Source organism: Pseudonaja textilis, chromosome 1, assembly GCF_049901715.1.
Source record: "Pseudonaja textilis isolate UNSWEBS1 chromosome 1, rPseTex1.2, whole genome shotgun sequence".
Taxonomy (NCBI): domain Eukaryota; kingdom Metazoa; phylum Chordata; class Lepidosauria; order Squamata; family Elapidae; genus Pseudonaja; species Pseudonaja textilis.
Genome location: NC_141990.1, coordinates 226,545,591 through 226,560,834, shown reverse-complemented (window position 1 = coordinate 226,560,834; position 15,244 = coordinate 226,545,591). Strand labels below are relative to the sequence as shown.

The 15,244-nt window shown below is 40.6% G+C and overlaps 1 protein-coding gene across 1 annotated transcript; it reads left to right on the top strand.

Annotated features, from left to right (window-relative positions):
* Positions 1-2,281: 2,281 nt before the first annotated feature.
* Positions 2,282-12,449, top strand: LOC148128066 (membrane-spanning 4-domains subfamily A member 15-like). The gene is made up of 5 exons (XM_087920798.1): positions 2,282-2,332; positions 3,475-3,701; positions 4,354-4,476; positions 9,400-9,513; positions 11,097-12,449. Exons 2-5 carry the CDS (start codon positions 3,507-3,509, stop codon positions 11,202-11,204), a joined length of 540 nt encoding a protein of 179 aa, XP_087776924.1. The 5' UTR covers positions 2,282-2,332; positions 3,475-3,506; the 3' UTR covers positions 11,205-12,449.
* Positions 12,450-15,244: the final 2,795 nt, after the last annotated feature.

Sequence of the window (15,244 nt, the reverse complement as noted above, 5' to 3'; positions counted from 1 at the left end):
TTGTGCTTCATTTGTTACTGCAATCTTAACTTCTATGAGTTAGCTCAAGGTTTTGCAACTTTGGCCTGTTTAAGTCATGTGGAGTTCAACTCCCAGATTTCCCCAGAGAGCAAGGATAGGAAAAATTCTGGAAGTCCGTACATTTTAAAGCTGTGGAAGTTGGGAAACACTGATTTAATTCAGTGGTCACCAACCAGTGGTTTGCCAACTGGCGAGAAAATTTTGGTGGTCCTCAGAGAAATGTCACCCCCAGAGCACCCCACAAAGCAATTAATCCAGGCTGCATGGAAACACAAGGCTCTGCTGCCCACATGGCCCATGGGAACCCTCCCCGCTCACTCACTCCTTACCTGGTAAACTTGCCTGCTAAGATGCTATTTTCCTTTCCCCCCCCCAACCATCAGCTGTTCTGCTGTATCGGGAGATTTTGATGAGCTAGAAAGCAGGAAACAGTGGGATTTCTTGCTTTCTAGCTAATCTTTAGATCCGGACCTTTCTTAGGAATGAAACTTCTATTATTCAGTGCAGACTCAGGTAGCCGATGGCAGATGGATAGATCTCTTGAGTAAATCTGTGATTCTGTGAGCAACTCAATCTGCCTGCCTGCTTTGCCTGATTTTGGGTAAAAGTTGCTCTTTTTTTATAAAATCAATATTTACATAAATATTTATAATATTTACATACAAGCCATGCCCAACCAATCACATGACCACCAAGCCACACCCACAAATTAGGCCACACCCACAAGCTCGGTAATAACTCCTGCCTCTGTGTGTGTGTGTGTGTGTGTGTGTGTGTGAGAGAGAGAGAGAGAGAGAGAGAAAGAGAGAGAGTATGAGAGAGAGAGAGAGGTTAGATCAGATCTCTCTCTCTCTCTCTCTCTCTCCCCCCAACATCAGCAAGCCAATGCTAGTCAAAATTCATATTAGTGGTCCCCGGGATTTAAAATTATGAGTTTGGTGGTCCCTGAGGTCCAAAAGGTTGATGACCCCTGATTTAATTGATCTCAACTAAGCATGTCTGCATTTAGCTGAGTTTGTAGAAATGTTTATCAAAGAAAATCCCCCACTCACAACTTTTGCAAATGTTTTTCAGAACAATGTTGTAATAGCAGATTTGATCTTAGAGGGGAGACATGAATGCTTAACTACTATGACTGGAACTTTAGTTTGGAAACAAATTAGTTAAAACGCCAGATTGATTGGAAACAAAATTTTGAATTGTAAATATATTTGGCAACAATGCATTCTGAAATTTCTCTTCAGATTATCTGCTACCATAAAAATGGGTTTGGAAGAGGTGTTAGTTTTGTCAAGGTGAGGGCTGTTAAGGTAAATCTTCCAACACTTCATTAAAGAATCCCACTTTCTGGCAGCTGCTTCAAAATTCATTTCCCAGCTGGGAACGAACTCAGGAAAATTTCTTCCAATAGTTTAAATCAGACAGCTTCAAACTTGACAGCTTTAAGATTTGTGGACTTCACCTCCCAGAATTCCTCCTCCAGTCATGTTAACTCAGGAATTCTGGGATTCCACAAGTCTTAAAGTTGCCAAGTTTGAGGACCTCAGGTCTAAATCAAGGATTTTCAAACTTGGCAAGTTTAAGATCTGTGGACTTCAACTTCCAGAATTCCTGAGCTAACATGACTGGAGGAGGAATTCTGGGAGTTGAAGTCTTGTGGTCTTAAAGCTGTCAAGTTTGAAGACCCCTGGTCTAAATGCACCAGCCACACTCAATGGGTTGAGCAAACGTTCAATTTAAATAAATGTAAAAGAAAACATAATGGATTAAATAAACCAGGCTAACTTTAGCAATGCAGGGAAGAGACTTGCATTTAGCATCTGCTTGGTATCATATCCAGAGAGCGCCAGTGGAGGGAAAGAAGAGGGGGAAATCCGCTGGACGAGAGCCACTTAAAGAGCCGGGGGGAATGGGGAGGCTGTGGTCGCGATGCGCGTCCCCTTCTTTTTCTTTCTGGCGATTCCTGCAAAGGTTGTGGAAACCTCCGAGGGGTTGAAAACGAGAGAGAAGCGAAGGAGACGTCGAGGGATGCATTTGATTTCAGTGATTTGTTTTAGCCTGGGAATAACAGAACTTTATAAACTTGGATAATTTTCCTCTCATCTCTGAACAAGCAGAAGGTTCCGGGACCCAAACTGTTATTTGTTGCAACAGTTTAAAGGGCCAAGAAGTTTTTTTTTTCTGCGGACCTCGATAAAGGTGAGCAAATCCCTCCATTTAGTAGTCGGGTGAACTCCACCCTCCACTTGTTCCTGTTATGTTACTTTCGTTTTTCCAGAGGCTTCCCTTTACTTCGTCTTGAGCGGTTGTCGTGAGTAGTTCCTGGTTAATTTTTTAAAAAATTAATATGGAATTAATACGTGGACCATCCCGTACCTGCCGATTCTCCCCTGCAGCCATCCAGCCGCGGTCTTATCAGCCACCGCAGGTCTTCTAGATTGGGAAGACTTCGGAGGAAAATTAGCGGACAGGAAAGAGTTTGTAGTCAATCTTGTGATGGAAATGACCAACGTGGGCAAAGGACCCATGTAAACTTAACAAAAATTCAATATTGGAAGTTCACCCTTCAAAGGAGAGTAGATGGGTCGGTTTTGGCTTCACTCTGACTTCCAATTTAAACAGCTCAAAAAGGAAGTACCTTCCTCTTCCTAACTGATGGGATTAATTCGGGCCATTGGGCCAGTGTTCTAAAAAATTGAAGTGTTCTTACATGTCATTGGCAGTTAGGACTTTACTGAATCGTTTCACTGCTTTCTGGGATTGCCCGGAGTTTTGTCAGAAGACTCAGTCTGGTGGCCCAATTGTTTGTCTGATAAGAAACCTCACCACTTCTGTGAGGCAAAGGTGGGATACAGATCCTGCTCTTGTGTCCTTCCCAGTAATCTATGTCCAAATCAGAATGAACTTGCTGGAAGGTGGCAATTGACATGATCACCCATGCCTGATGCCTTTAGATCCATCTGCCCAATAATAGGACAAGAGGGCAAGTACAATAAAACCTTGCCCAAATGGGAAATAACATTTAGCTGGGTGGATCTGAGATTGTGCTAAAATTAGAAAGAGACCTTTTGCATTGAAAAATGTTGTGTTCTCTCTGTTCTGATTAACCTTTTCTCCCTGGTATCTATGGAGATTCTCAATCCTTCAGGTCATAGTTGTCCCAAAAGTGCTTTTCCAAAGGCAACTGGAGCTTTTGGGGTTTTTTTTTCCTTGAAAACGTTTCCCTTCTCAACAAAGGAGCTTCTTTGTTCTGGCTGAACTGTTGGGAAAGGAAAGATTTTTATCCCAGAGAAAGTTGTATATTTTTACTACCCTGCTCTCTGAACCCTTCTGGAAATGTTCTTCAGTTTTACTGCAGGCAAATATTATCTCATAAAGTGAAATTAAAGAGAAGGACCAGAATCTGCCACCTTGACGTTATACATTAACTTTTCCTCACTTGTTTGTTTGCAGATAACTTAGCTGTGGCAACACTTCCAGCAAGAATGGCCAATGGAACCGTAGTTGTCATCCCCTCTAATGGAGCGAACATAATCCAAACAGCCCCTGGATTGCCCAGTGTTGCTCTTCAGGCATCTGGAGCAACTCAGCAATTTGGGATTTCCACCAGTGCTCCTCAACAAGTCATCCAAAAGGGTCCTTTGGAGAGATTCCTCAAGGCTGAGCCCAAAGTGCTTGGGGTATTCATGCTTTGCCTTGGAAGTCCATTAAGATTTTATTGCTGATGTAAAGACCTGTGAGCTCCATGGTGAAGTTAGGGAAATTAGTTTGGCTATTGTCTGGTTCTGGAATATACTCCAGAAATCTCTGTTCTTAAATTCTGGCTCTGATATGAATTTTCTTTTTCTCCCTTCCCTCTGGGAAGTGCAACGGTCGGGCATTTCTGCAGAAGAACCTGGTCACAGCTTGGCTGCAGCTCAAGGCAGTTGAAGTCTCTTTGTGCTTTGTGACCATGCTTAAGTCTCTAGTGAGAAAAGTGACATTCCTCTCTCAAAGGCCCATCTTGATATTCTTACAGTCCTTCTTCCTGACAAGAGCAGTGCCACTGTAGATCACTCTATAATCTAGATCACAGTCTGGAGTAAATGTCAGCTACATAGTGAAAACGGTTTCTCAAACTGTCCCTTCTCCCATTTGAGTTTTTAATCATAGGAAACCAGACCCTGAGTCAACAACTACGCTTCAAGCTTTAAAAGCCCCAACATCTTTGAAGGGCCTTTCAAAAATGGATAGAAAGTAATACCTTTCCTCGGTTGCTAACAAATTAGCATGTTTGTGTTTCTCAGATTCAGTGAATGAAGTTGTCTTATTTTGTGTGTTTTCCTTCCGCAGGCTGTCCAAATATTGATTGGGGTGATCCACATTTGCTTTGGGGCTGTCTCGCTTTGTCTCTTTTCTTCTTACTATTTTACCTTGTCTGGAATTGGAGGTTACCCCTTTTGGGGAGGGATATTTGTAAGTATGTGTACATTTTTGTTGAGTCATATACCAAACAAATCAATGCCAAACAAACAAATCTAATTTCATTTTTCAACACAGTGACTAAATTAGTAGACCAGCAAAATACTGTGGACATAATATATTTAGATTTCAGCAAGGCATTCAACAAAGTAGACTACAATCTACTTCTTAATAAGCTAGAAAAAAGTGGAATTGATAGCATCACTACTAGATTGACTCACAACTGGCTGGCAAACCGTACTCAATGAGTAGTCCTTAATGGGTCTAAGTCAACATGGAGGGAAGTAAGCAGTGGGGTGCCACAAGATTCCGTCTTAAGCCCAGTACTCTTCAATATCTTCATTAACAACTTAGATGAGGGAATAGAAGGGGACCTTACCAAATTTGCAGATGATACTAAGCTGGCAGGAATAGCTAACACCCAAGAAGATAGGCTCAAGATCCAGATGGATCTTGACAGACTAGAACACTGGGCAATATCTAACAAAATTCAATGTAGAGAAAAGTAAAGTCCTACACTTAGGCAAGAAAAACCAAAAATACACATATGGACTGGGTGAAGCCAGGCTCGATAGCAACAACTGTGAGAGGGATCTTGGAGTCTTAGTGGACAACCAGCTAAATATGAGCCAGCAGTGTGCAGCAGCAACCAAAAAAGCTAATGCAATCCTAAATTGTATTAACAGAGAGATACAATCAAGATCAAGGGAAATACTAATACCACTCTATAAAGCCTTAGTAAGACCTCACCTAGAGTACTGCATCCAGTTTTGTTCACCACATTATCAAAAAGATGTTGAGACTCTAGAAAAAATACAGAGAAGAGCAATCAGGATGATTAGGGGACTGGAGGCTAAAACAAATACAACGAATGGTTGCAGGAACTGGGCTTGGCTAATCTAGTAAAGAGAAGAACCAGGGGGGACATGATAGCAGTCTTCCAATATTTGAGGGGCTGCCACACAGAGGAAGGGGTCAAGCTATTTTCTAAAGCACCTGTAGGCCAGACAAGAAATAATGGATGGAAACTGAACAAGGAAAGATTTAACCTGGAAATAAGGAGAAACTTTCTAACAGTGAGAACAATCAACCAATGGAACAGCTTGTCCTCAGAAGTTGTGGGTGTGCCATCACTTGAGACTTTCAAGAAGAGATTGGACTGCCATTTGTCAGAAATGGTGTAGGGTCTCCCATTTGGGCAGAGGGGTTGGACTAGATGACCTACAAGGTCCCTTCCAACTCTGATTATCTGTATCTTTCAGATCTTCTGTCTTCCAGGGTATATCTAATTGTGGAAGGAGTTGTCTTCCTCTTCTCAGAAGATTAGTAATGCTTGGGCTATCAGTACGCAATGGTTTTTTATATGTATCTTTATTTTATGTTATATTTAACTTGAGAGATGCCCAAACTGAGGGTGGAAGGAAGGTACAGCCGATATCCCATTTCTGTTGTAGTACCCTGAGTGATGGATGTTTTCCTTATTGACTGATGATATGCTGAAAATGGATGGCAGTGAAATCAGAGGAGAAAACCAGTCTGTAACAGGTGGGATTTCAAGAGTAAATCAGAACAGATACAACAATGGTCAGGAAAGGGGCTGGCCATAGAGACTAGGCATTTGATGCCTTCATTATTTATGGTGTTAACACAAAGATAAATTACGCACACCAATTTGTTAGATCCAGGAGAGTCCACACATTGAAACAGGGCTCTTCCAAAGCAACAGCTGCAAATCAGAATCTATCTGAATGATTGTAAGAGGTTCTGGGTTACAAGAACAGAGATGGTGTATTTCCCAAATAAGGAAAATATGCAGGTGCAGCAGTGGTGGGATTCAAAATTTTTTAATACCAGTTATGTGGGCGTGGCTTGGTGGGGGTGGCAGGGGAAGGATACTGTAAAATCCTCATTCCCTCTCCACCCCACTAACCTGCTTTCCAGCTCCGTTCTCCTGTGCAGGGTAACAAAGGAAGACCCAGCTGTTCAGCTGGGACTCTGGAGGCAGAGAATAGATGGGGGCGGGGCCAGTCAGAGGTGGTATTCCAAACTACTCAAAATTTCCGCTACCAGTTCTCCAGAACTGGTCAGAACCTGCTGAATAACATCTCTGAGGTACAGAATGAATTAGTTTGCTTTCACTGCTGTGGGTTCTGCCCCTTGTGATCCTTGGGTAATTCAGGAGAACATACACCCAAAATGTTCCAATGTGTTTGGGTCATCATGACCTGCACCCCTTGTTGTGGGGAACATGTCCCTTTAAAGAAGGAAGCAGAGGGATTGGAAGTAAGCAAAAGGAAGCATCTTTCACTGACATGCAAAGCTGGAGTGATCGCTGGGTACCTGGCCAGCAGAATGTCAAGGAGCCTAGAATTAGGAAATACTATGGGTTAAATACCCTTAGAACATGAGAATAAGAATGATAAAGTAATGTGCATCATACTATGGCCTTCACAGTTGGGAGGTAATCGCACAGTACTATGGGATGTCCTTGCCATGGTCTGACTCAGGGCCTCCAACTTCCCCATTCCTCCAAGGACTCCAATCTGAGCTTCTTCTAACACTACTTCCACTGTCTAGCATGAACGATATCCTTTGGCTCGATTGATTAGGACAGCCGAGAATTTCTGCATTGGCAGAACTAATGTTTTAGACTGAGAATTAGATTCTCTGCTTTGTCCTGCATGAACCGCATTTTGTGATGCATAAAGAAGAAATAAGGCTCCGGTGAAAGACAGCTATTGTGCAATGATTTAGCTTTATGTATGGATCTGATATAAGGCTGATCCCCATTTGATTCTCAGTGATATCTGGAATTCCCCTTTAGAATTTCTGCAAAACGTGAGAGATGCTAATAACATTCCCTGATACGGTTTTCACATATCACACAGGCTATACAGGCAGTCTTTAATTTAGTGACCATTCAAATTTTCAGTGGCACTCAAAGCTATGACTCCTCCTTGCATTTATGACCATTGCAGTATCCCAACAGTCACATGAGCAATTTATTTAGGATAGTTGCAGCATCCCATTTGCGACTTTCCCAGCCAGCCTCTGATCGGCAAAGCCAGCAGGGGTGGGGAAGCTGGATTCCCTTAAGAACTATATGATTCTCTTAATTGCAGCGATTTGCTTAACAACAGTGGCAGAAAAGATAAAATTATGCACGGCTCACTTGAAAACCGCTCTGTTTAGCAGTGGAAATTCTGGTCCCAATTGTGGTTGTAAGTTGACCTGTTACAGTGTCTCTGTTTTTCCCAATACAGTTGTTACTCCCAGTGTTTCCCAAGGGAGCAGGTGGGAGTCCCTTTTTTAAAAAAAATTAAATTTTATTAGTGAAACAAAAGGAAAAACATTTAAAAACAATGAACGTGGTGCATACATCTGGACACACTTATTTGTCTTACATCACCAAATAACATAAATAACAAATGATACAAATGTATATATATATAAACTTTAGTCATCTTTGATACACTTATTCCTTTCTTTTTTTCAACCAGTGGTAAAACTGCTCCCAAATTTTGTAATAATCAGATTCAGTTTTATTTTTTAATTCTTGAGTTACTCTATCCATTTCAGCGCACATCCAAATTTTCCTAATTATTTCCATCTCATCTGGCATTTCGTTACCTTTCCATCTTTGGGCAAAGGCTAACCTTGTAGCAGTGGTGACATGTATTATTAAATATGTTATTTCGTTATTATATTCTCCCACATTGATTCCAAGTAAAAAGATTTCAGGTCTAAATTCTATTTTAATTTTACACATCTCTTCTATCCAGTTTCTAATTTTCAACCAATATGTTTGGGCTTCTTTGCAATTCCACCATAAGTGATAATATGTTCCAATTTCTTTATTGCATTTCCAACATTTAGGGGATAGTTTTGGATACATTCTTGCCAATTTTGATGGTGGGATGCACCATCGGTAAAACATTTTATATAAATTTTCTTTATACGATGCGGCCAAGGGTATTTTTTTTATTTCTATCCCATAGGATTTGCCAATCATCCAAATTTATGCCATATCCAAAATCTTTCATCCAGGCCAATATTGTTTCTTTTACTTTTTCCTCTTCCAATTTGCATTCCAATAGCACTTTATAATTTTTTTAAATCAAATTTTCATCTGTTCCTAATAGTATTTTGTCTAATTCTGTTTTCTGCCCACTAATTCCCCATTCTTTCATATCTTTATCATACCTCAATTGTAGTTGCAAATAAGCCCACAATTCTATCTCAAATCCTAAGTCTTTCAACTCTTGTCTCGTTTTTAGTTCTCTCTTCTCATCCAATATATCCTCATATGTAATGATCTCCCCTTGACAAAGTAGATATGGGTACATTAAGCTTCTAACGTAGATAACCAAGTTGGTATTTCAATGTAAATTTGTCATTTGGGTTTGTTCCATACATTTAGCAGAGCCTGCCTAATTTTCTGCCTTTGGAGGTATCCATGAATTTGTTGTTTGTCTTGCCACAGGAAGGCATGCCACCCTGCTTGTAGATTGTATCCCTCTAATGTTAAAATTCTTTTATTCTTAACATTTATCCAGTTTTTAACCCAAGTCATAATAGCCGCTCTGTAATACAATTCCCAGTAATACAATTCCGCTCTGTAATACAATTCTCTTTCAGTAGCGTTCTGCAACAATTTTAGCTTGATTCTAGGCTTTTTCTTTTGCCATCCACTGTTTAGCAATGGAAATTCTGGTCCTAATTGTGGTTGTAAGTCGACCTGTTACCTGTGCAATGTCTCTGTTTTTCCCAATACAATTGTTCCTCCCAGTGTTTCCCAAGGGAACCAATGGGAGTCCTTTTTAATGGTATAGCACATTCAATAAAATAAAATACATACCACTACATTAATTTCTGAGCAAATGACAGCTATCTTTCCAATGTCTTCCTACTCTACAGAGTGTCGGTTATGGCCTATCCAGTGTGCTGCTCCTGTTCAGCATGCTGGAATTTTGCATCGCTGTTTCACTGGCTCACTTCGGCTGCCAGGCAGCTTGCTGTCTTGATGCCCAGGTAAATAGTTGATACTTCGACAATAGCTTTATTACTTTATTAGTGTGACTACATTAATTTAAACTATCTGTCACTCAATCACATTTTCTCACAATGCCAACATTTTTTGAAAAAAAAAATAGGGCCTTTTCATTTCTAAAAACAGTTTTATTTTAAATTCTCAGACAAACAGCTGAATACATGACTATCATATGCTACCTAAGAACTACAAATATAGATATAGTAATAAAGTGCTTCTGTCAGCACTATAAAGACCTTTGAAAAAAAATCGGTTGGAAACAATTGAATTACCAACCACATCCCTACATTCTGCATTGGCAAGTTTTGTGTTGGGAGAAAAAGACATGTCTATCCTTGTTCTGTAGAAGTGACAATTAGCTTCCTATTGTTCTAATAACAAACATACTCTCAACCTTTCAGAAATGCTTTAGATAATTTGAGAGGGAGAAAATGTGACAGAACAAAGACTGAAGGGGTTGGATATGATTGGACCTGACAAAAGAGAAGAACTCTAAGAATGTTGTAAGAAGCTAAATCAGCAAAGAGACACCTGACTTGGGGTCCTTGGTGGTCTCTATCTTGGTTGTTTTCTTGGAGATGTTTCATTACTCAAACTAGGTAACATCATCAGTGCAGGTTTATTATCTGGGTAGTAAAACATCAGCAAAAAACAACAACAACCAAGCTCAGAGAATCAAGATCCCCTTATTTCAACCCTGAGCTACAAATATTTTTCATTATTGCTACCTGTATCAGTTCATACCACTGCCAGTAGAAGCCATTTCAGAAACCAAAAAACTAACCTCCCCTGGAGGGAAATGCATCTTCTTCAGGCCTTAAATTGTTAAAATAAGTTAATAATCTGATAGCTTTTGTAAATAAATCATGAGAATATTATTTATTTCTTTATGTTCCTCAATTGCTGAAATCTAGAAGATTTAGAACAATATGAATACAGTAACAGTTAATAATCTGATAGCATTTGTGAATAAATGAGAATATTATTTATTTTTTATTTATTTACTTTATTTATGTATTTATATGGTCCTCAATTAAACTGGACCCTAGAAGGTGTACAACAATATAAATGCAGTAACATAAAATATAAGCAATATAAAACTCCAATAAAAACTAAAGCACAAAATAAAATCAGTCCCCAAAGGTCATCAGTAGAAGCTAGTTCCCTTCTCTTACCAAGTACCACTTTCCAGAGGACCACCCCAGTTGGTACCATCTTTATTTCAGAAGACCATCTATTCCATCCAGAGAACACTCACTGAGGCGGGTGTGTGTGTGTGGTTGTCTTCCTGTCATAACTTTGGTATGTGGGAGATCCCGAGCAGACATTCTCTGAATGATCAGAAAAAGTTACTTAAATGCCAATCATTTGCCTGTTAATTTATAGAATTAATTTATTATAGAATTCACTATCAGGACTTTGAGCTATCAAAGATTTCAGCCTCTTGGTGAGATTGCCAGCATCTCAGTTAAAACACACACAAGTGGAGAATCTATTCCTCCTACCTAGAGTAACAGAGGCATCCCTGAGTATTTTTTGTATTGACTATTCTTTTCTGTTACAGCCAACCATGGTTTTTGTGCTTTACCAAGTCGGAGGTGGAGAAGTTGCAGCTGAACCAAATCCTCCTCCTCCACCAACTTACGATAACGTGGTTAACAAATCTCAGTAAAACAAAAGCACCAGGAAGGAATGTGAGAATTGTTGGCAACAAAAGTTTCAGGAGAAGCAATGCATTTCATATTACTTTATTTTGTCCTCCAGCTTGCTTATTTTCTAATTACAGCCTTTAAACACCAAATTGAAAGGTGACAAATTTAAAAATTCTTTGATTTTTACTTAATAGATATAACACTTCCCTAGAAACAAGAATTCATCCACATATTTATGAGGAAGTGCACTCTCTACAGTGGATGATGGAAGCTGTTTATTACTCTCTTGTTTATAGTCTGGATGATGTTTGTTTTTTATGACAAATATGGAATTAAATAGGAGATCTGATGCTACAGAAAAGAAAAACAGCTACTAAAATTAAAACATGTAATTGATACAATACAGATAGTTCTTGACTTATGACTGCAATTTGGACCAGAATATCCATTGCAAAGTGAGGCAGTTAAGGGAATTGGGCCTGATTTATGATCTTTTTTGCCATTGTCAAAAATGTCATCAAAAAAGCAAAACAAAGAATGTTCTTCCTGGACCAACTCAGAAAGCTCAGACTGCCCAAGGAGCTGGTGATACAGTTCTACAAAGAAATCAATGAGTCTGTCATTTGCACCTCTATAACTGTCTGGTTTGGCACTGCAAGCAAACAGAGACACAGACTTCAATGGATAGTTAGAACTGCAGGAAAAAACTGCCATCCATTAAGGACCTGCATATTACACGAGCTAGAAAAAGGACTGTGAAAATATCTACAAACTTTTCACATGCTGGACGTAAACTCTTTCAACTTCTTCACACAAGATGACACTATAGGGCATTGCATGCTAGACACAAGGATAATTGACCTGTGCAGTGAAGGCCATGCCTGCAGCTGGACACCTTCAGCCTGCACATGCTTGCCACCTCCTATGCTAGCCACACCCACACCCACCATTCACTAGGGCTTATTTTTGGGGTAGTGCTTATGTGCATGCTTAAAAATCAGGCTAGGGTTTATTTTTGGAGGGACGATATATTTTTATGACTAACTTTGTTGATTGTGTCATATTAATTACGTTGTTTTATTTAGTATCCTAGTAGGATTTATGTTGATTGCTTATTTAGCATCCTATGACTATCACTGAGTGTTGTACCTTATGATTTATGATGAATGTATTTTATGATTATGATCATGATTTCTCACTTCCTTGTATAGATATTGAGAGCTTATGCTCCAGAGACAAATTCCTTGTGTCCAATCACACTTTATCTGGTCAATAAAGAATTCTATTCTATTCTATTTTGTTGTTCTGTTCATGTCCCTGTCCCTGTCCCTGTCCCTATCTCTACTCCTATTGGAGTCCCACCCCCTTTTCAACAAATCATCCCTTGCAGCAGGACTTATTATTCTCCTTCTGCTCAACTTTCCCAGATTTAAATTAAGAAAGGCAGACAGATTCAAGATAATTTCTGGGGTGCCCTTATGTTGTCTAAAAGTGGATGACAATTTCTGAGAGGATGATTTACGTTGATTCCTCAATGTGGATGAATAGGAATAGAGGTAATAACTTATATCTTAATGTTCTGTCTCGCCTTTCTTCTTTCCAAAAGATGAAAGAGTACAAACTCACACAAACACAGGCAGGCAAGCTGGCTTGAACTTCACAGAGTTAATTCTTTGGAACTGATAATGTCCTTGGCATTCCAACACGCTCTGCCTGCCAAGTCCAAACATAACAAGTAAAAAGCTACTTCCAGAAAATTACAAGGCAGACCATAAAATCATTCACAAAGAAAACCTGAAGCAAGATTAAACTTTGTCCCGTACAAACTTCCAGCTGACAACACACCCACTTTAATCCCCTGTGGGGTGTGGCTCAATCTCAGCTCACTCTCTGACCCACCCACGCCTCCTACGTTGCTGCTCACGTTTCTTCCTACGACGCTGCTTAGGATCAAGCCAACATTCTTCCTCTTGACTCCCTGTCAGGAGCTGCTCCGATATGCCTTCCTCCTGATTAATCTCAGGCTGTTCCTCTCGGTTGTCTGATGAAACCTGAGGCATTATCAGGGAGAAAGGCATTGGCAGAGAGGAAGGTCCTGGGGAGGAAGGCATTCCCAGTTCCTCCTCCTCATCTTCTGAGTCCTCTTCCTCTAACAGCACAGGCTCGGGAATCAGAGTCACAACACTATCTTTCACTGTAGGGTCCTTCCCCCAAGTCTGATGGTCAGGATGTGGTCTCAAGGGGAAATGGACATGGAACATCCGTATAAGGTCTGGGGCGCGGATCGTGGAAGCATCCACCCAGGAAAGGGCCTCTGGCCCATCCCCCTGCCTCTCGATCAAATACTGGAACCGCCCTTTCAGCCAGCGGGAATCCCTAATGCCGACCACGTTGCCATCAACTGTGTCATCTTCACTGGGCACAGGTGGTGGATCATCAGCTGCGGGATGTCGAAGGTCACATGAAGGGGCGTCAGGGACCAAAAGGGAACAGTGGAAGACTGGATGAATTCGCATGGAGCGCGGTAGAGTCAGTCGATAGGCTACGGGGTTGATGACCGTCTCGGGAAATGGGCCAATGAACCGATGGTCCAGCTTCTTTATCGGGCAGTCAACCTGAAGATGTTTTGTGGACAACCACACGTGGTCTCCTATAGCCAGGGGAGGCGTTGCCCGTCGAGAGTGATCTGCGAACCGCTTGTAATCTTCCTTGGCCCGTATCAGTTGCTGCCGAACTAACTGCTGAACTGAGTGTAGTTCCAAAAGAAATTCCTGAGTCTCAGTTACAGGGGAATGTAATAGTGTCAACGGAAAGAATCGCGGATGGTACCCCACATTAGCATAAAATGGTGTCATTTGGGTGGAGGTGTGCTGGGAGTTGTTGAATGCAAACTTGGCCAGAGGGAGATAATCAACCCAATTGTTCTGCCAGTGGTTTACAAAACAGCACAAATATTGCTCAAGAATGCCAATGACCTTCTCCATCCCACCATCAGTTTCTGGACAACAAGCACACCTGTACCTGTAACGTGGTCATCAGGCTTTTCCAAAATTGGGCTGTAAATTGTACAATATTTTGCTTGATGAATTTACCTATATAGATTCCATAGACTATAGTTCTTCAGCTTTCCTTTGCTTTACCAATCCTTAAAAGCCATAAATGTGAGACTTGGTTGCTTTTCCATCACTGGTGTAACTGGGAACCCTGGTTAAATGAGGACTGCATGTAGCTTGAGTGCTGGAAAACACACTATCTCACCCTGAGCACAATGAGATTGCTTAAGGAGAGAATGACCCATCCACACAGCCTCCTGACTTTGCTTCAAAGCCATCTTGAAACCATTCTTTAAGGACTTATCTGTGTGATACAGCCTCCCTCTCATTTCCAGTCCATAGTTGAGAGCAGCTACCATTTCCTTTCTCTGATTCAATGTGGAAATCATGTTTTCCATCTTCCTTTATCACAGCCCTTGTTATATGCACAATTTGCATGGCTTCACTGCAGACTTCCCTCCAGGGGCATCTGGGGTTGTGATGGTGGACAGACATGATCCCAGAAGGAGAAGGCTTTACAGTATTATTTGGGTGGTTTACAACTTTGAAGCACTATTTGCATATTGCCCCCCAAAATCTGGGCCCTCATTCTACTGACCCCTGGAAGGATGGAAAGCTGAATCAAACTTGAGCCCCACCAAGATCAAACTCCAGACTGTGGGCAGAGTTTGCCTGGGATACTGAACTTTAACCACTGTGCCATCAGGGCTCATAAAATGAACTCGTGACTAGACTTTTTGAAAATTAGAAGAAAAAAAATTCTTTCTCTTTGCAGCTTGTTAGATAACCATTTCCTTAGTTTATTCACAAACTAAAAATGTCTGTGTTTTGCCTTTCCAGTTCTCTTATGGTTAACATGGATAACTGTTACTATAAAATCTTAATTTCTTGACAGATTTATGAACCCTAGTAAATCATTTAACTCATATTTTTATTTCATCCAAAATATTTTGGGTTTCCTCTTGCCTTTTAAATTCAGAATTATAGTGGTCAGCTAACTGGACCGG

Coding starts and splice junctions, on each gene's coding strand:
- LOC148128066 (XM_087920798.1), top strand. CDS start 3,507: ATGGCCAATGGAACCGTAGTTGTCATCCCCTCTAATGGAGCGAACATA. Junction 3,702..4,353: donor CTGAGCCCAAAGTGCTTGGG/GTATTCATGCTT, acceptor TTCCTTCCGCAG/GCTGTCCAAATATTGATTGG. Junction 9,514..11,096: donor CTTGCTGTCTTGATGCCCAG/GTAAATAGTTGA, acceptor TTTCTGTTACAG/CCAACCATGGTTTTTGTGCT.